At 44.0% G+C, this 13,721-nt stretch overlaps 1 protein-coding gene across 2 annotated transcripts in view; it reads left to right on the forward strand.

Annotated features, from left to right (window-relative positions):
• The first annotated feature begins 1,281 nt into the window (after window positions 1-1,281).
• The window catches only part of MME (membrane metalloendopeptidase), a 28,203-nt gene continuing 15,763 nt past the window's right edge, over window positions 1,282-13,721 (forward strand). The window contains exons 1-10 of one of the 2 annotated variants that reach the window (XM_083868887.1): window positions 1,282-1,470; window positions 1,665-1,834; window positions 2,940-2,975; window positions 6,468-6,629; window positions 7,473-7,553; window positions 8,229-8,324; window positions 8,426-8,544; window positions 9,261-9,326; window positions 11,628-11,762; window positions 13,092-13,193. In XM_083868887.1, the coding sequence (XP_083725013.1) occupies window positions 1,675-1,834; window positions 2,940-2,975; window positions 6,468-6,629; window positions 7,473-7,553; window positions 8,229-8,324; window positions 8,426-8,544; window positions 9,261-9,326; window positions 11,628-11,762; window positions 13,092-13,193 (957 nt within the window). In that variant the 5' untranslated portion in view covers window positions 1,282-1,470; window positions 1,665-1,674. The remainder of the gene's footprint in view (window positions 1,471-1,664; window positions 1,835-2,939; window positions 2,976-6,467; window positions 6,630-7,472; window positions 7,554-8,228; window positions 8,325-8,425; window positions 8,545-9,260; window positions 9,327-11,627; window positions 11,763-13,091; window positions 13,194-13,721) is intronic. The other variant, XM_083868888.1, reaches the window with a different exon arrangement.

A 13,721-nucleotide genomic window follows, 5' to 3' on the forward strand; every position in this document is an offset into this window, starting at 1 on the left:
AGCAGCTCATGGGGCACACGAAGGTAGTTGTGATGTCCCTGCAGGTGCAGACAGACAGAGGCTGGGCAGACTGCAGGGTTCCAGCCCGCTGAGCCATGGAGGAGCTGCAGTTCTGGCACTGCCAGTCACCTCCTGCAGCTTGGTGTCCCAGGAGGAGTGACAGAAGGGCAGATGAGACAGGCAGAAATAAAATGTCCTCTTGTTTATGGGGAGGAACAGTGTGAGAATGTCCAGTGAGCCACGGAGACAGGTGTGGGTAAATCCATGGAACACAAAATCTCTCTTTACTTACATCTGTAGTATGGGGTTATTGGGCATCTTTAGTTTATTAATAAACACACTTTAGGGACCTGAGTTTGCAGCAGAGGAGCTGCATTCTAGGGGAGGTGGACAGCAGAGGAAGGAAGGGATTGTTGGAAATTAGGGAATGTGAATCAGGCAGAAAAGGGAGGTCCAGTGGAAAAGCAAAGACTGGAGATCTGAGAGATTGCAGCAGCTTGAGGAGAGTTTGAGTTGGGATGAACACAAGTCAGCACTAGAGCTGAGCCAGTTTAAAATAATGAAGTTCCAAGTCTTAGACCTGACTGGATGCAGAGCCTGAGAAGGGCCCCTCACTGACTTATGGGGAGAGAGAGGGTGTAAGGAAGATTGACTTTCATGTGAGGGGTCTGGTGAATGTAGTGTTCCCATTATTATCCCAATGAAATTCTATATTCTTTCCCATTGACTGGAAAGGGTGTGCACTGCCTGTGGATGTAAAGAGCCCCAGGAAAGGCTGGCAGGGAATTTCATTGTGAAATACTGAGAAATACATTGTGGTGTGTGCAGGGATTGGAATCTCAGTTGGTGGAGGAAAGTCTGGCCCTGGACAGGTAGGAGCAGGTGAAGGGAGAGCACAGAGCTGCCACGAGCAGCACTGCAAAGGTGGCCCAGTTACCTCTGAAGAGCAACAGAGAGAGGCTCTCCAGCCCTAGTGCAGGAGTGAGTGTGAGCTCTCTGCCAGCGGCGTTGCGTGACTCCCCTTCCCGGGCTCTAACCTCCAAAGACAGCCCTGCTCACAGCTCGCTAAAAATTGCTGTGAAGACTCACTGTCTTCACTGTGAGTTTGACAGGCTCCCAGCAGAGCCTGATTTTTTTTTTTTCTATTTTTAGAACCAGCTGTAAAGCTCTAGTCAAGAACTGCTTACATAATATTTTAGAAGTGACAGCAAAGCACAATGGCATATTTTGACCTTTGGCATTAGATAAGTAATTGGCAGGTTAAGTTAATTTTTATTCAAGCAAAGAGACTTGCTTTTTACTGCTTGTGAACTCCTGTACCTTCACACAAGATTAAACCTCACGGGTACATTTTAAAAATAGGTTTTTTGGTTTGCTGGCCTTCCTTTTCTGCGTGGTGTGAAGGAAGCTCCTCCACACAAAGGAACTCCACTCTTCTGCTCTCCGTCCATGACACGAAGTGTGTGGTAGGTGAGTGTGTGTGTGTGTGTGCACAGGCCTGGCAGAGGGCAGGATTCTTTATTTCCTGACTGACAGCACAGCAGGATTACAAATACTTGGAAAACTCACCTAGAAAACACCTTTGTCACTGTGCAGTCGAGGAGCTGGTTTGAAGCCTATGAGTCAGGGTGAGTGCTCAGTGAATATTCCCTTTTCCCTTGCAGACGCTGGGTTATGGGCAAGTCGGAAAGCCAGATGGATATAACTGAGATGAACACCCCCAAACCAAAGAAGAGACGTGGCTGGAGCGGGCTGGAGGTGGGGCTGGCAGTGGTGGTGGTGCTGCTGGCCATCGTGGCCATCACCATGATCGCCCTGTACGCCACGTACGACGGTGAGTGCCCGGGGCTGCCTGGGTGCCAAATCCACGGGGAAGGGCTGGGATGGGGCTGGAATGGAAACCTGCACCCACACGTCTTGGTGCTGGAACAACTCACAAACTGCCTCTCTCCAACTGCGGTGAATTCGTTTGTTCATGTAGAGTTGTGGTAAACACAAACCATCTGCTTGTTCTGACTTAGGAATGGTTCTGTTTGTAATTAATGCTTCAGTAAGCAAAAGTCCCAACAAATTACAACATTGCTGGAGAAAACCAAACTCCAAGGGCTCCTTTGTGCTCCTGTGGATGTAGGAAAATCCTATTTTTTCCTTTTTCAGGCTGTTGCAGTGAGGACTCTCAGTGAATGTAGTCATCCTGAGAGGTTTTGTGCTTCAGCAGCCAAAGCAAAATAACTTCATTCAGGGGGAAATAGCCTGATAATTTTTGGAAAAGATAATATAGAGAAGTTAATATTTCCATCCAGCGTCGAGCTAGAATTTTTCCTTATATTGGGAATTAAGTGCTTTGTTTCATTTTGAAGTACTTAATGGTTTTGTTTAAGCTTTTTGTTGAAGTATAGTTCAATTATGGGATAGAAAAATGCCATTATGAGGAAAAAAATTATTTCCAAAGTTTTAAAAGGAAGTATTTTCATGTTCCTGAATCCTGTATTTTGTTCAGGAGACTTCAGAGTGAGTGTTGCAGAATTTTTGAGTAATTCCTTGAAAATCCTTTTGTCATTGTAAAGTATTGCTAAATTCAAACTGGCTTTCTAATTCTCTCTGGTCCTTGAGCTATTTTTCTCTAAATTGCTTCTTTGTTATAAAAATAGTATTTTGCCCACCTCCAATTGGACATCTTCCTCTGATGACTACAAAAATTCCACATGATGAGTGACTAGCACTGAATGACCCTAAAGGGTTGAAGATGATGATATTTTTAGAGCCTGAGCCTATAAATATTCCCTTACTGGGTGTAAGGTGTCCATTCATATTATCTTACTGTACACTGCAATTAAACTGACTGTCAATGGAAATATTTACAGTAGATTTTATTATGTTGACATTGAATAAAGATTATTGGAGTAAAGAGCTAAGGACATGATTGTATTCTCTTTTAGATGGGGTTTGCAAGACGCCAGACTGTATCAAATCAGGTAAGGATGAAAATGCGTATGTTTTAAATGAATGTATGTGTTTTTAAACAAAATTACCACCAGAGAATTCTCCCATCTAACTGCAGCCAAGTGTGGCACATGGAAGCCTGGCCTGTTACCCCACACAATTTTCTTAGCATGATACACATTGCTATGAGGGAGTTCAGACAGACAGTGTGAGGATGAATGGACTCCAAAAGGAAAAGCAGGAAAAGTTTGGGGGAATGAGACACAATGTAGCAAGAAGTACCTAAATTAATTAATCAGAACAGTTTTGCTCTTTTATGCTTCTGTTAAAGGCTTTAACAGCATTTAACCACTGGAAAGGGATAAAGATACTGACAGAATTGATTGTTCATTTGTGAGAAGAGATGCAAATAAATGACCAGAAGAAAAAAAATGTAGTAAAGTAAATAGTGAACAAATAAAGAAGAAAAAATGTAATGAGAATTCACTGGTTATACCCAGTGTAAAATACCAGTAAGTGCATGGCCCTGTTGTCTATGGATTTGTGAGACCACTGCAGTTTAGCACAAGAAGATAAATGCAATTTGTACATTTGAGCATATTTTGGAAAAGCTGACACACTCTGGTAACTTCCCTGAGCTCAGGCAGCACAGCCTGATGGACCAGGGGATTTTGATCTCTGTTTCTTACCTAGGTAAGCACATTGTTTTGCTCCTGAATCCTCCCCAGGTCACTGGCTGCTTTGCCAGCTTATATTACTTTATTTGTGAGTTGTTAAAACACTAACTGACAATCAGGAGTAGTACAGTAAGATTAATCATTACAAGTAATTGATATGAAGCTCTACATTCCCAGTGGCAGGGAAGAACTGAGTAAACAAGTGACAGTAGGATAAAAGCCAAACATTGGTTTGTTACAGCAACACTGAGCACTAATGAAGAGTACACTGTGTATTACCTGTATTTGTACAGGGATAAATTCACCTGGATTAGAGATAAAATAACAAAATATTCATAACATACTCACATTCCCTTGATGATAATATATCTGTGGTATCAGCCAAATAATGAATGTTTATCTTAGGGCTCAGGTGTGCAAATAACACTCTTGAAGAGAGAATTCTGCATGGTCATACTTAATGTACGTACTTCACATGCAGCCCTGAATGAAAGACCACAGTTCCCACAGCTGAGCTCTTTCTGTACTTTTGCAGTATTGAAGCTTTAAGTTCTGATAAAAGTTGGACAGGTACTATTGGCTGGCCTGGGCCTTGGAGCAGGAGAGTGATGAGAGTGATGAGAGTTCTGGTTATTTCTGTGTGACACAAGTGGCACAGAGGATTACCCAGGTGCTGACTGCAAGCAGAACAACCCAACTGCACAGTTCAAGCCAGGTTTGATATTACACTGTTAATGATTCCTCTGATTTAAGCAAGACATGGATTTCTGGCTTTTGTTGTGAGGTTTTTCCCAAAGTGACCAGCCAGTGGATAAGGGCCACCTTTTCTCAGTGTCAGGAGATGTTCCTGTTTGGCAGGGCTGGGATGAGGCAGCTGGGCTGTCCACTCCTGGCTGGGAATGTCTGTGCTGCTGCACTGACACGTGCCAAGGGCAGCCAAGGGACAGTGCTGCCCTTCAGGGGCTGCCCCAGTCTGGCACAGAGATCCAGAGGGACACCCTTAAAACAGGAGGAGTTACAACTTTCCTCTTCACAGCAAATAGGTGGAGTTGGGACAGGCATTGAAAATGCTCCCCTTCCCCTAAATGTAACAGGGCAGAAAAGACAGAAACCAGCAGCAGAGCTTCCACAATCCCAGAGCACTTGGGGTTGCAGCAAGTGTCACACTCAGTAAAAACATGACTGAATTTCCCAATCCCTGGCTGTTGGCAAGATCCTTGTCCCTTCAAATAGAAGTCACCCTGAAGCCATTGACTTCAGAAGGAAAACCACCAGCTCTGAGCCTTTGCATCTATTTCCACAGTGGGTTTTATGCTGCTGAAGCAGTCTGAGGTTGAACATGCACCTGTCCATGGCTATTTCCGTCCTGCAGGCCGTGGAACATTGTAAAATCATCAGATGTTGGCCTAGATTGCAACATTCCTAAGCCAACAGAAAAATGGGGGCAGGCAGATCAACACAGACACCACAGACTGTCTCTCCATTTCCACCGGCACAAGAGACATGGAAAATATTGAAAGTACTGGAAAAATAACTATAAATATTTGACTTGCCCATGTGGAGGAATGAACACTTGAAATCACAAGCCTCATAATCTACTAAAAATAATGTCAGAAAAATGGGAAGAATATTCAGTATCCTGGGAAATTCAGAGGTATCCCTGGCTCTTGCCTGACTCCTAAGATCTCTCCTTTCTGTGAGAGACTCTGTTCTGGCATACTGGTGGTAGAAGCAGCCTGGGTGGAATTGGAATAGGTACAGGGGAAAGCCCAGAGGGTTTATGGACAGCAGCTGGGAAGCTGTCATCAAGGAATTGGATTTCACTGAGAATCCCTGTCACGACTGGTCAGTGACTGGCCAGTCCTGGACAAGCCACTCCAGAGGGTCAAAGGGACAGCAAGAGGCACTATCAGTTCTAGAGTAAAATGTGGAGCAGGTCTAAAAATGAGTGTAGCTTCCAGAAGGCTTAATGGAAAAACCTTCCCTGACAAGAACTGCAGTAGTCTGACAAAGTCAGGATTTTATTGAAATAGATAGGATTCAGTTGGGTCTAAATCATAATCACCAAAATTACATTATAGTGGGTACTTAACCTCTGCTATGTCTTGTGCTTTTAATGTCCCCTTTCATCACATTTCAGTAAAAGAAGGGTAAGTGAAGGGTAAATGAAACATCCCACGTTTTATTTAGAACTGAGTGACCACTCACAGGCAGCAGAACATCTGTCAGTTTACCACCAGTAAACACAGCAAACTGGAAACTCTGGAAGCTGTGGTCAGCACAGGAACAGTGATCCCTTGTTCACCAATGAGAACTTTGTTTGGTCTAGAACATCCAAGTAAGCTTGAGCCTGTTCTAAACGAAATGCATTTATGACTTCTCTCCTGAGAGGAAACAAGTGTGTGTCTGTAAAGTGTGTGTGTGTGTCTGTAAAGTGTGTCTGTGTCTATAGAGTGTGTGTGTCTGTAAAATGTCTGTGTGTCTGTAAAGTGTCTGTGTGTCTGTAAAGTGTCTGTGTGTGTAAAGTGTATCTGTGTGTCTGTAAAGTGTCTGTGTGTCTGTAAAGTGTGTCTGTGTCTGTAAAGAGTGTCTGTGTGTGTGTAAAGTGTGTCTGTAAAGTGTCTGTGTGTCTGTAAAGTGTGCGTGTGTGTGTCTGTAAAGTGTGTCTGTGTGTCTGTAAAGTGTGTCTGTGTGTCTGTGTCTCTGTAAAGTGTGTCTGTGTGTGTGAAGTGTCTATGTGTCTGTAAATGTGTCTGTGACTCTGTAAAGCATGTCTGTGTCTCTGTGAAGTATCTGTGTGTCTGTAAGGTGTCTGTGTGTCTATAACGTGTGTCTGTGTGCCCACAGCTGCACGGATGCTGGAGAACATGGACCCCAGTGCCCAGCCCTGCCAGGATTTCTACCAGTACGCCTGTGGGGGCTGGCTCAAGAGGAACGTCATCCCCGAGACCAGCTCCCGTTATAGCAACTTTGACATTTTGAGAGACGAACTAGAAGTTGTTTTAAAAGGTCAGTGCAGTTTGGGGACTAAATAAAGTTTCTTCTTTGCCTTGCATGTTATCCTGAGAAGTTGTGGCTTTCTAGCAAAGCTTAAAATACTATCAGATATTTCAGGTTTTCGTGTTTGGTTCAGGACAGATCTGCCCCAAACTGTTTGCCTGGAGGAGGCTCTGGGAGTGTGCTGCTGCTGCTGTGTGTGACACTGGGGCAGAGCTGAGCACACCTGCCCTTGCTGCTATCTGCAGATCAGAGCAACTGCAGTCCCCACCCTGAGCTGCCCCAGCCACAGCACGGGGCAGGGGAAAGGGGAGGAGGAGGAGGGGGAGGTCTGTCTGTGTCCACATCAGCTGGAATGCTAAAAGCTGCTCTCTGGCAGCCCGTGTCCTGCATATCTTGTTCCATCACAAGTCCCAAAGAGCAGGCTGCTATTTTGCTACCTGTCATACCAACAGTATCAAATATTCACCATCCCTTTTCTCAGGTGAAAACAACAAAGAGTCCAAGAAGTCAGTCTGTACTCATGTAACACTCTCCAACCCACTCTCTCCAGCCTCAATAGCCTTTTTTTTTTTACTTTGCCTGTCTCCTGGTTTTGCCAGCTGTGTCTTCACACAGTAGCCTGGCTGCTTAAAACCTGTCCCCTCAGAAGTCTTTCACCCGGGGTGACCCACAGGGTATCTCCTGACTCTCATTCCACACTAACACAGAGTGCAGGCAGTGCAGGGCATTTCCCCTCACTGCTGGAAGGCAAAGCCTCCTGGAGCTGGTGGTGGACAGGAGGCCTCGTGGGCCAGCCCTGCTCAGAAGGCAGGACAGAGCAGGAGTGACCATGACTCGCTGTGTGTGTTTCAGATGTCCTGGACACCCCCAGCACCAACGACATCCCAGCAGTGCAGAAGGCAAAAACTCTCTACAGGTCCTGCATTAATGAAAGTGAGTGTCCCCTGGGAGCATTGCACACAGGGCCCCACCTCAGCAGCTACACTTGTGTCCTGTTCTGGGCATCATTTTTCAGATGTGCTTTGTGAAAAATGAAATGAATCTGTTCTGTAGAGCCCAGTCAGAATGTCAGCAGGAAAATCAGCATTGTACCTCCTTCTTTACTGCCTTAGGTATTTTAGGTAATTCTTCAGTTACTAATTTGCTGCAGATTTATAAACTCAAATCCTTCCAGTTAAATGGGAGTTAACTTCTTTTGTAGAAATTACCAGCAATGAGGTGAAAGCTACCTGGCACACCAGGCTCTGCCACTACAACATGGAGCAGCAAAACTATTTGCAGTGCTTCCTAAATCGTATTTTTGTAGTTTATGTAATAGTATAAATACTTTTCAAAACTATTATTTCAAGCTATCTGCAGAGATAGAGAGAAAAAAAAAAAGACAACTTCAATGTCATGGTCCCAAGGATCTGCATATGCTGTTTGTGACTGGAAAACTCTTACATTAAACGTTAAAGCACAGTCATATATCAGAGCAAACTGCTGCTGTGGTGAAGGGGGAAACAGTTCTCAGCTTCATTGTTCTGAACCCATTATAATATGTATTATAATATATAACATTTGTGGGGTCTGAAATGTCATGGTAACTAATTTTATTTTTTCCAAAAGCTGCCATTGACAGGAGAGGTGGAAAGCCTCTAATCAGTTTATTGCCAAATGTGTCTGAGTGGCCTGTAGCAACAAGTAACTGGGATGCTTCCTATGGTAAGATAACCTGTGCTTTTTTCCTTTTAGTTAAAATACCTAAATTATTTCATTTATTGCTTACCAAAAATAGAGATTGACTGTACCTTTCATTTGCTTAGGTACTGCTTGGACAGCTGAGGCAGCAATTGCTCAGCTCAACTCCAGATATGGAAAAAAGGTCCTTATTAATTTTTTTGTTGGCACAGACGACAAGAATTCCACTGCACATATCATCCATGTAAGTCTGCCTGGGTGCCATGGCCCTGTTGATCATAAAAGTGCAGCAAATAACTGGAGGCACAGACATAAATGTTAGCAAGGAGAAACATCAGTGCTCTGAATTTGACCTGAGTACTTTGTAGATGAATTTGTGAATTGATGTAGTTTTCAGCTGAAACTCTGGGTTTCACAGTTGCTGTCTGTTCTCCAAGCTGACATCTTTATTCTGGGCATTCATACACTGTTACTGTCAGTGAGAGGGGAATGACAGACACAGAAAGGTCACCTCTGAAACCTGAACATGCAGACAGGGCAGGACAAGGTCTGCTGACAGCTGGGATGCAGCAGTTAGAGGAGCAGAGGGCCAATCCCTCCTGTCAGTGGGTGGATGGAGCAGTGAGCACTTTCCCTGCAGGGATTTCAGCGATGCAGGAGCTCCCAGCTTGTCTCTGGGCTAGTTTGTCACCTGTAGTTCACTGTTTTCACACTGGCTACCTGTGCCTTGCAGTGTTCAGCAGCAGGAGAAAAAAAAAAAAAAAAGATTGAAAAGGAAACCCAGAAAGTTTAACAAGACTGAAAATAGTTAAAGGTGGGCAACAGGATGAGAGAGGAATGCCCCTGTGTCCAGGAAAGAATTTGGCCAGTGAAGCATCAGCACATGTAGTTACCAACAGAACAGTACAATGCTCTGCCATTTCCCCTTCAGCACTTCTCTGGTTTTATTTGCATTTACAGATTGACCAGCCCGGGCTGGGCCTGCCTTCCCGGGACTACTACGAGTGCACTGGTGCATACCAAGAGGTGAGGGGGAGCTGACACACTGCTGGTGACAGTTCTTGTCTTTTAGCCTGGGTTTTCAAGGCAGATACTTGACTTTTTAAGACCTTTTGGAAGGAGATAAATATGAAACAATTTAGCTTTGTTATAGAGCCTCTGCCAGGTTTCCCAGCTGGATCAAGAGCTATCCCCTGACTGTCAGAGCTGCATTTAGGGGGAATTGAAGTGGTCGTGGTCAGCCCTGTTCTGTCACTGCAGAAAGGAGGCCACTTCTGAGCTGTGACCAACGGGCAGCAACTGGCAAATGCTGCAGGTGAACTACCAGGAATAGGCTTGGAAAGAAAAACAGAACACTCAGAACCAAAGACACACTTTGCTGCATGAAAGATCTGAAAAGATCACAGTCTCCTACATCCACTGCTGAGCACAAACACAGCAGCAAAAGGATGTGATACCACAGAAAGGGCTCTGATACCTGAAACCTCCTGTGGTCTCCTTTAATTCTTGTTTACTCATTACTGCTACGGGTCTCATTAACCTGTTAGCAGTGACACTGTATCCCTGTTGCTAATCTTGGACGTGCCTTAAGTCCTTGAGAGCTGATGGGTGTCTGTGCTGAAGTCATGGAGCTGAAACTGCTACCACAGTGACCTTTAATTAACCACATTCCTTCTGTGTAATTAAATGCAGAAGCAATGAGAAAGTGTACAGACCATTTGGGGTTTGGAGGTATTTGGCTGATGTGCCAACAGTTAATAGTGATTACATTTAATTACAGGTCACACGCTCATTAGGACAATCATGGCCATTTGAAGTGCTCAGTTCCATGTGAGGTGGCCTTTAGGAGCTGACTCACATTGCACAACCTGCTCTGTCCATGTGTTGTGTGAACTGCAGCACTGGGAGACAATTGCTGTCCTCTGACCTACCCGAGTATCAGCTCTGCACTGCTGAAAGCAGAGGAGGAAGTATTGTTGAAAAACAGCTTTATCAGTGGCAGGCAGGTGTCCCAGTGTCCTTCCCAGCACCGCTGCTCCCAGTGAGAGCTGTTCCCTGCCATCCCTCTCTCCAGCACAGCCTGCCCCTGCCCCTGCTGTTCTTGCACACAGCAAACACCATCTCTGCCTCCAGCAGGACTTCCCACCCCAGAGCAACAGCTGGAACCTGCCAAAAAGATCACTTAAAAATCTTTTTCTCTTTTAAGATACAGCATGGCTCTGCTCAGGCAGGATTCCAGTGCCTTAAGTTTCCACTGAAATTGCTGAGACTATTTAAAAAGTCCAGATGAAATTAGCTGACTTAGTTCTTTGCTACCTGACTTAAGAGCTGCAATTGTGAGAAAAAGTCACTGAATGGTACCTAAAAATCTCTGTTAACTTATTGGTTTGAGGTAAAAGCTATATTGAACTTTATGGTGGTTTTTACAGCGGTGGTATGCGCTGTCTTTCGTGACTAGTTGTAGTTGTCAGTGGTTCCATGGACTTTTCTCTTTCTGAAATGATCTCTCTTGCTTGTAACTGGCACTGGGAGTTCAGCCCAGGTTTAATGACTGGTTTGGTAGATTGCATAAACCAGATTTATTATTTGATAGCTGACCCAGCACTGTGTATGTTTTTATTTGCATTGAAAAGGAATATTGAAAACATTTCTGTTGATAGGAAAATAAGTGTGACTTACCAATGAGGAATTAGAATTACAAATAATAATGGAATACAATAAAACTGAGGTTCCATAAAATATAATGACACCTTAAGAGATTTGGCAGTGTGACATTTCAGAGAATTTGCTGCTGTATTTACACTCTTATCATTAGTGAACTCTTTAATGTTAAATTTCATGTACATTGTCTATAGTGTACCTGACTTTGCATACAGCAATGGGAGTTCTAACTGTTCCAGAAGCACTGCAGGAGGCTCACAGCTTCTGGGAGTGCCTTTCCCACAAAGCCAATTCCCTTGTTTTATGTTCCTGGGAACACAGCTCTTTGGAATTGGTATTTTTGGAAGTTGTAATTAAAGTGAGCTAGAAAAAACATGGGTGATGGTTTAAATATGGACAGACAAATGTCTCATTCTAAATAATGAAAACAGGGTTGGGAGTGTTCAGCTCTGAACTGCTCCAGTTACCCAGTTATTCCATGAGGGAATGTTCCCAGTCCATTTCCACTTGGGATCCAACAGTATTTCTGATAAAACTGACCTGGTTAAATAAGAGATGAAGAACTGTAGTTCATAAAAATGAGGATGAAATCTTGAAGATAATCAAGGTATGCCCTACTTTGAAGAGTTTTGTCTTTAAACTGTTCCTTCTTCTTTTTTCCTGCAGGCATGTTCTGCCTATGTTGATTTCATGATTTCTGTAGCTAAACTCATCCTACAAGAAAGAAATATTTCTTTCAATGAGAGTGATATTTCTGCACAAATGACAAGAGTTATGGAGCTGGAGAAAGAGATTGCCAATGTAAGAAAAACATCTTTAAACTATCCTTTAAATAACTGCCTTTTATTGTAATACCTCAGAGAGCTGAGTGTGCAGTGAGTGGTGAACTGATGCTGTTCTGTGGGAGTAGAAGTGTGTGGAGCCTGTTACACCTGCAGGGACAGGCAGGAATACAGCTGTGTCCTGGCAGGAGCAAGGGAAAGGATTTGAGGCAGCTGTTCCCCAAGCAACAAAATGTTTTATCTATCCTGATCTGTCCACAAAAGCCCTGCAAGAGCAGAGAGGGACAGACTTGGGTTTAGAGTGTGAGTTTTGGGAGATGCTCTGGGCCTCTCCTCCCTTTGCCCTGTTTCCCCGTGAGCTCTTTGGATCCCAGAGCAGCAGATTCCCAGCCCTTGGCCTGCTGTGAACACAAAGTCATGTTTGTGCTGCACAAGCTGCTCCACAATGCTGATTGTTCCAAGGGCATTTTTAACCAAGCATTGTTTTCTCCCTTAAAAGAAAAGGACAAAGGAAAAATAGTACCATGAATTTGACTTTGGAGAAATAGCAAAAGTTTGAATTACATGGAGAAAACTAAAGGCAAGCATGAGCAAGCCATGGTTTGTCATTATTAACCATTGCAGCAGGACCTGAAGCTGAGGATGACCATGAAACAGGCTGAATACATATTTTATAGCTTCAGCTATTTTTGAAGTTACACTGGCAGTAAGATCACATACTTGGGAAAACTGTTTATATAAATTAAAACCATCTGATTTTGATTTTCTTCATTTTCATGAGAAACACACCTTTGGGCTTGGATCAGAGATGGGCAATTATTATCAAAAAGGGAATTAATTGAAGAAATGTTTTAAAGAGGAGTATGAAAGGAACCCACACCTGCAGTGTCCCTGCAGCAGTTGCTGCTGGTGGAGTCCAGCTGTGCTGGGGAAGCTGCCACTGCCTGGGATTTTAACCTTTCATCCAAAACTCAGGATCAGCCTGAATGTGACTGAAGAGAGCTGCCATTGTGCTCTTGGGAATTTGTTAAAAAAACACAGAAAAAACCCACTGAATGCACAATAGAATAGGAAAGAGGAAGCGGAAGAGAAGGACAGAGATAAAAGGAGGCTTGGCATAACTGATTTTTCAAAGCACTTTAAAAGGGTAAAATGTGCAGTTGTGAGTGCAGATGTTGAAGCCAGCAGTGCACAGTGGCAGTGCCAGAGCAGCACAGAGCTGTGTGGGCTGGGGCTGGGCCTCCCCAGCAGAAAGAACCCACAGGGCAGCACTGCACCCTGACCAGAACTGGAACTCCTGGGATTGACTCAATAGACTCAGAGATTTTCTCCTGATTAACTCCAACAGGCAACAACAAAATCTGAAGACAGGAATGATCCACTTCTGCTGTACAATAAAATGACCTTGGCACAACTCCAAAACAACTTTACACTGGAAATCAATGGGAAGGTGAGTGATCAATAACCTGGTATTTTAACCTCTAATTTATCACTGATGGGGTTAAACAATGAAGCCTGAATTTTTTTCTGTTAAAGATATGACATATTTGCAATTGAACAGGACCCCTGATGTGCACAGTCTTACCTGCTCTTCTGCTGACACTGACCTGAATGCACATTCTGTACCCACTGCTCCTCCTAACCTGAAGGCACATCTTCCCATCTGCCTCAACATAAAGAGATGGAAAATCACAAAGGAAAAAAAATATCCAGTGGAAGGTGTCTCTGCCCATGGCAGGGCAGTGGGAATAGATGGTGTTTAAAATCCCTTCCAACCCAAAGCATTCTGTGATTCTGTGTTCTGTTCCTTACCCTCATGGTTTCAGGACAAAAGTGCAGCCTGTGGCCACCAGCCACTTCAGGGATGGTTAGTGACTACTCAGCCCCACTCTGTTTATCCAGAGCTGCAGATTCGAGAACAAAAACCCAGTTTGTCCAACACTGGCTCTGTAAATATCCCTCCCAAGGGCAGCAGAAA

The sequence above is a fragment of the Zosterops lateralis genome (assembly GCF_965231275.1).
Source record: "Zosterops lateralis genome assembly, chromosome: 10".
Lineage (NCBI taxonomy): Eukaryota > Metazoa > Chordata > Aves > Passeriformes > Zosteropidae > Zosterops > Zosterops lateralis.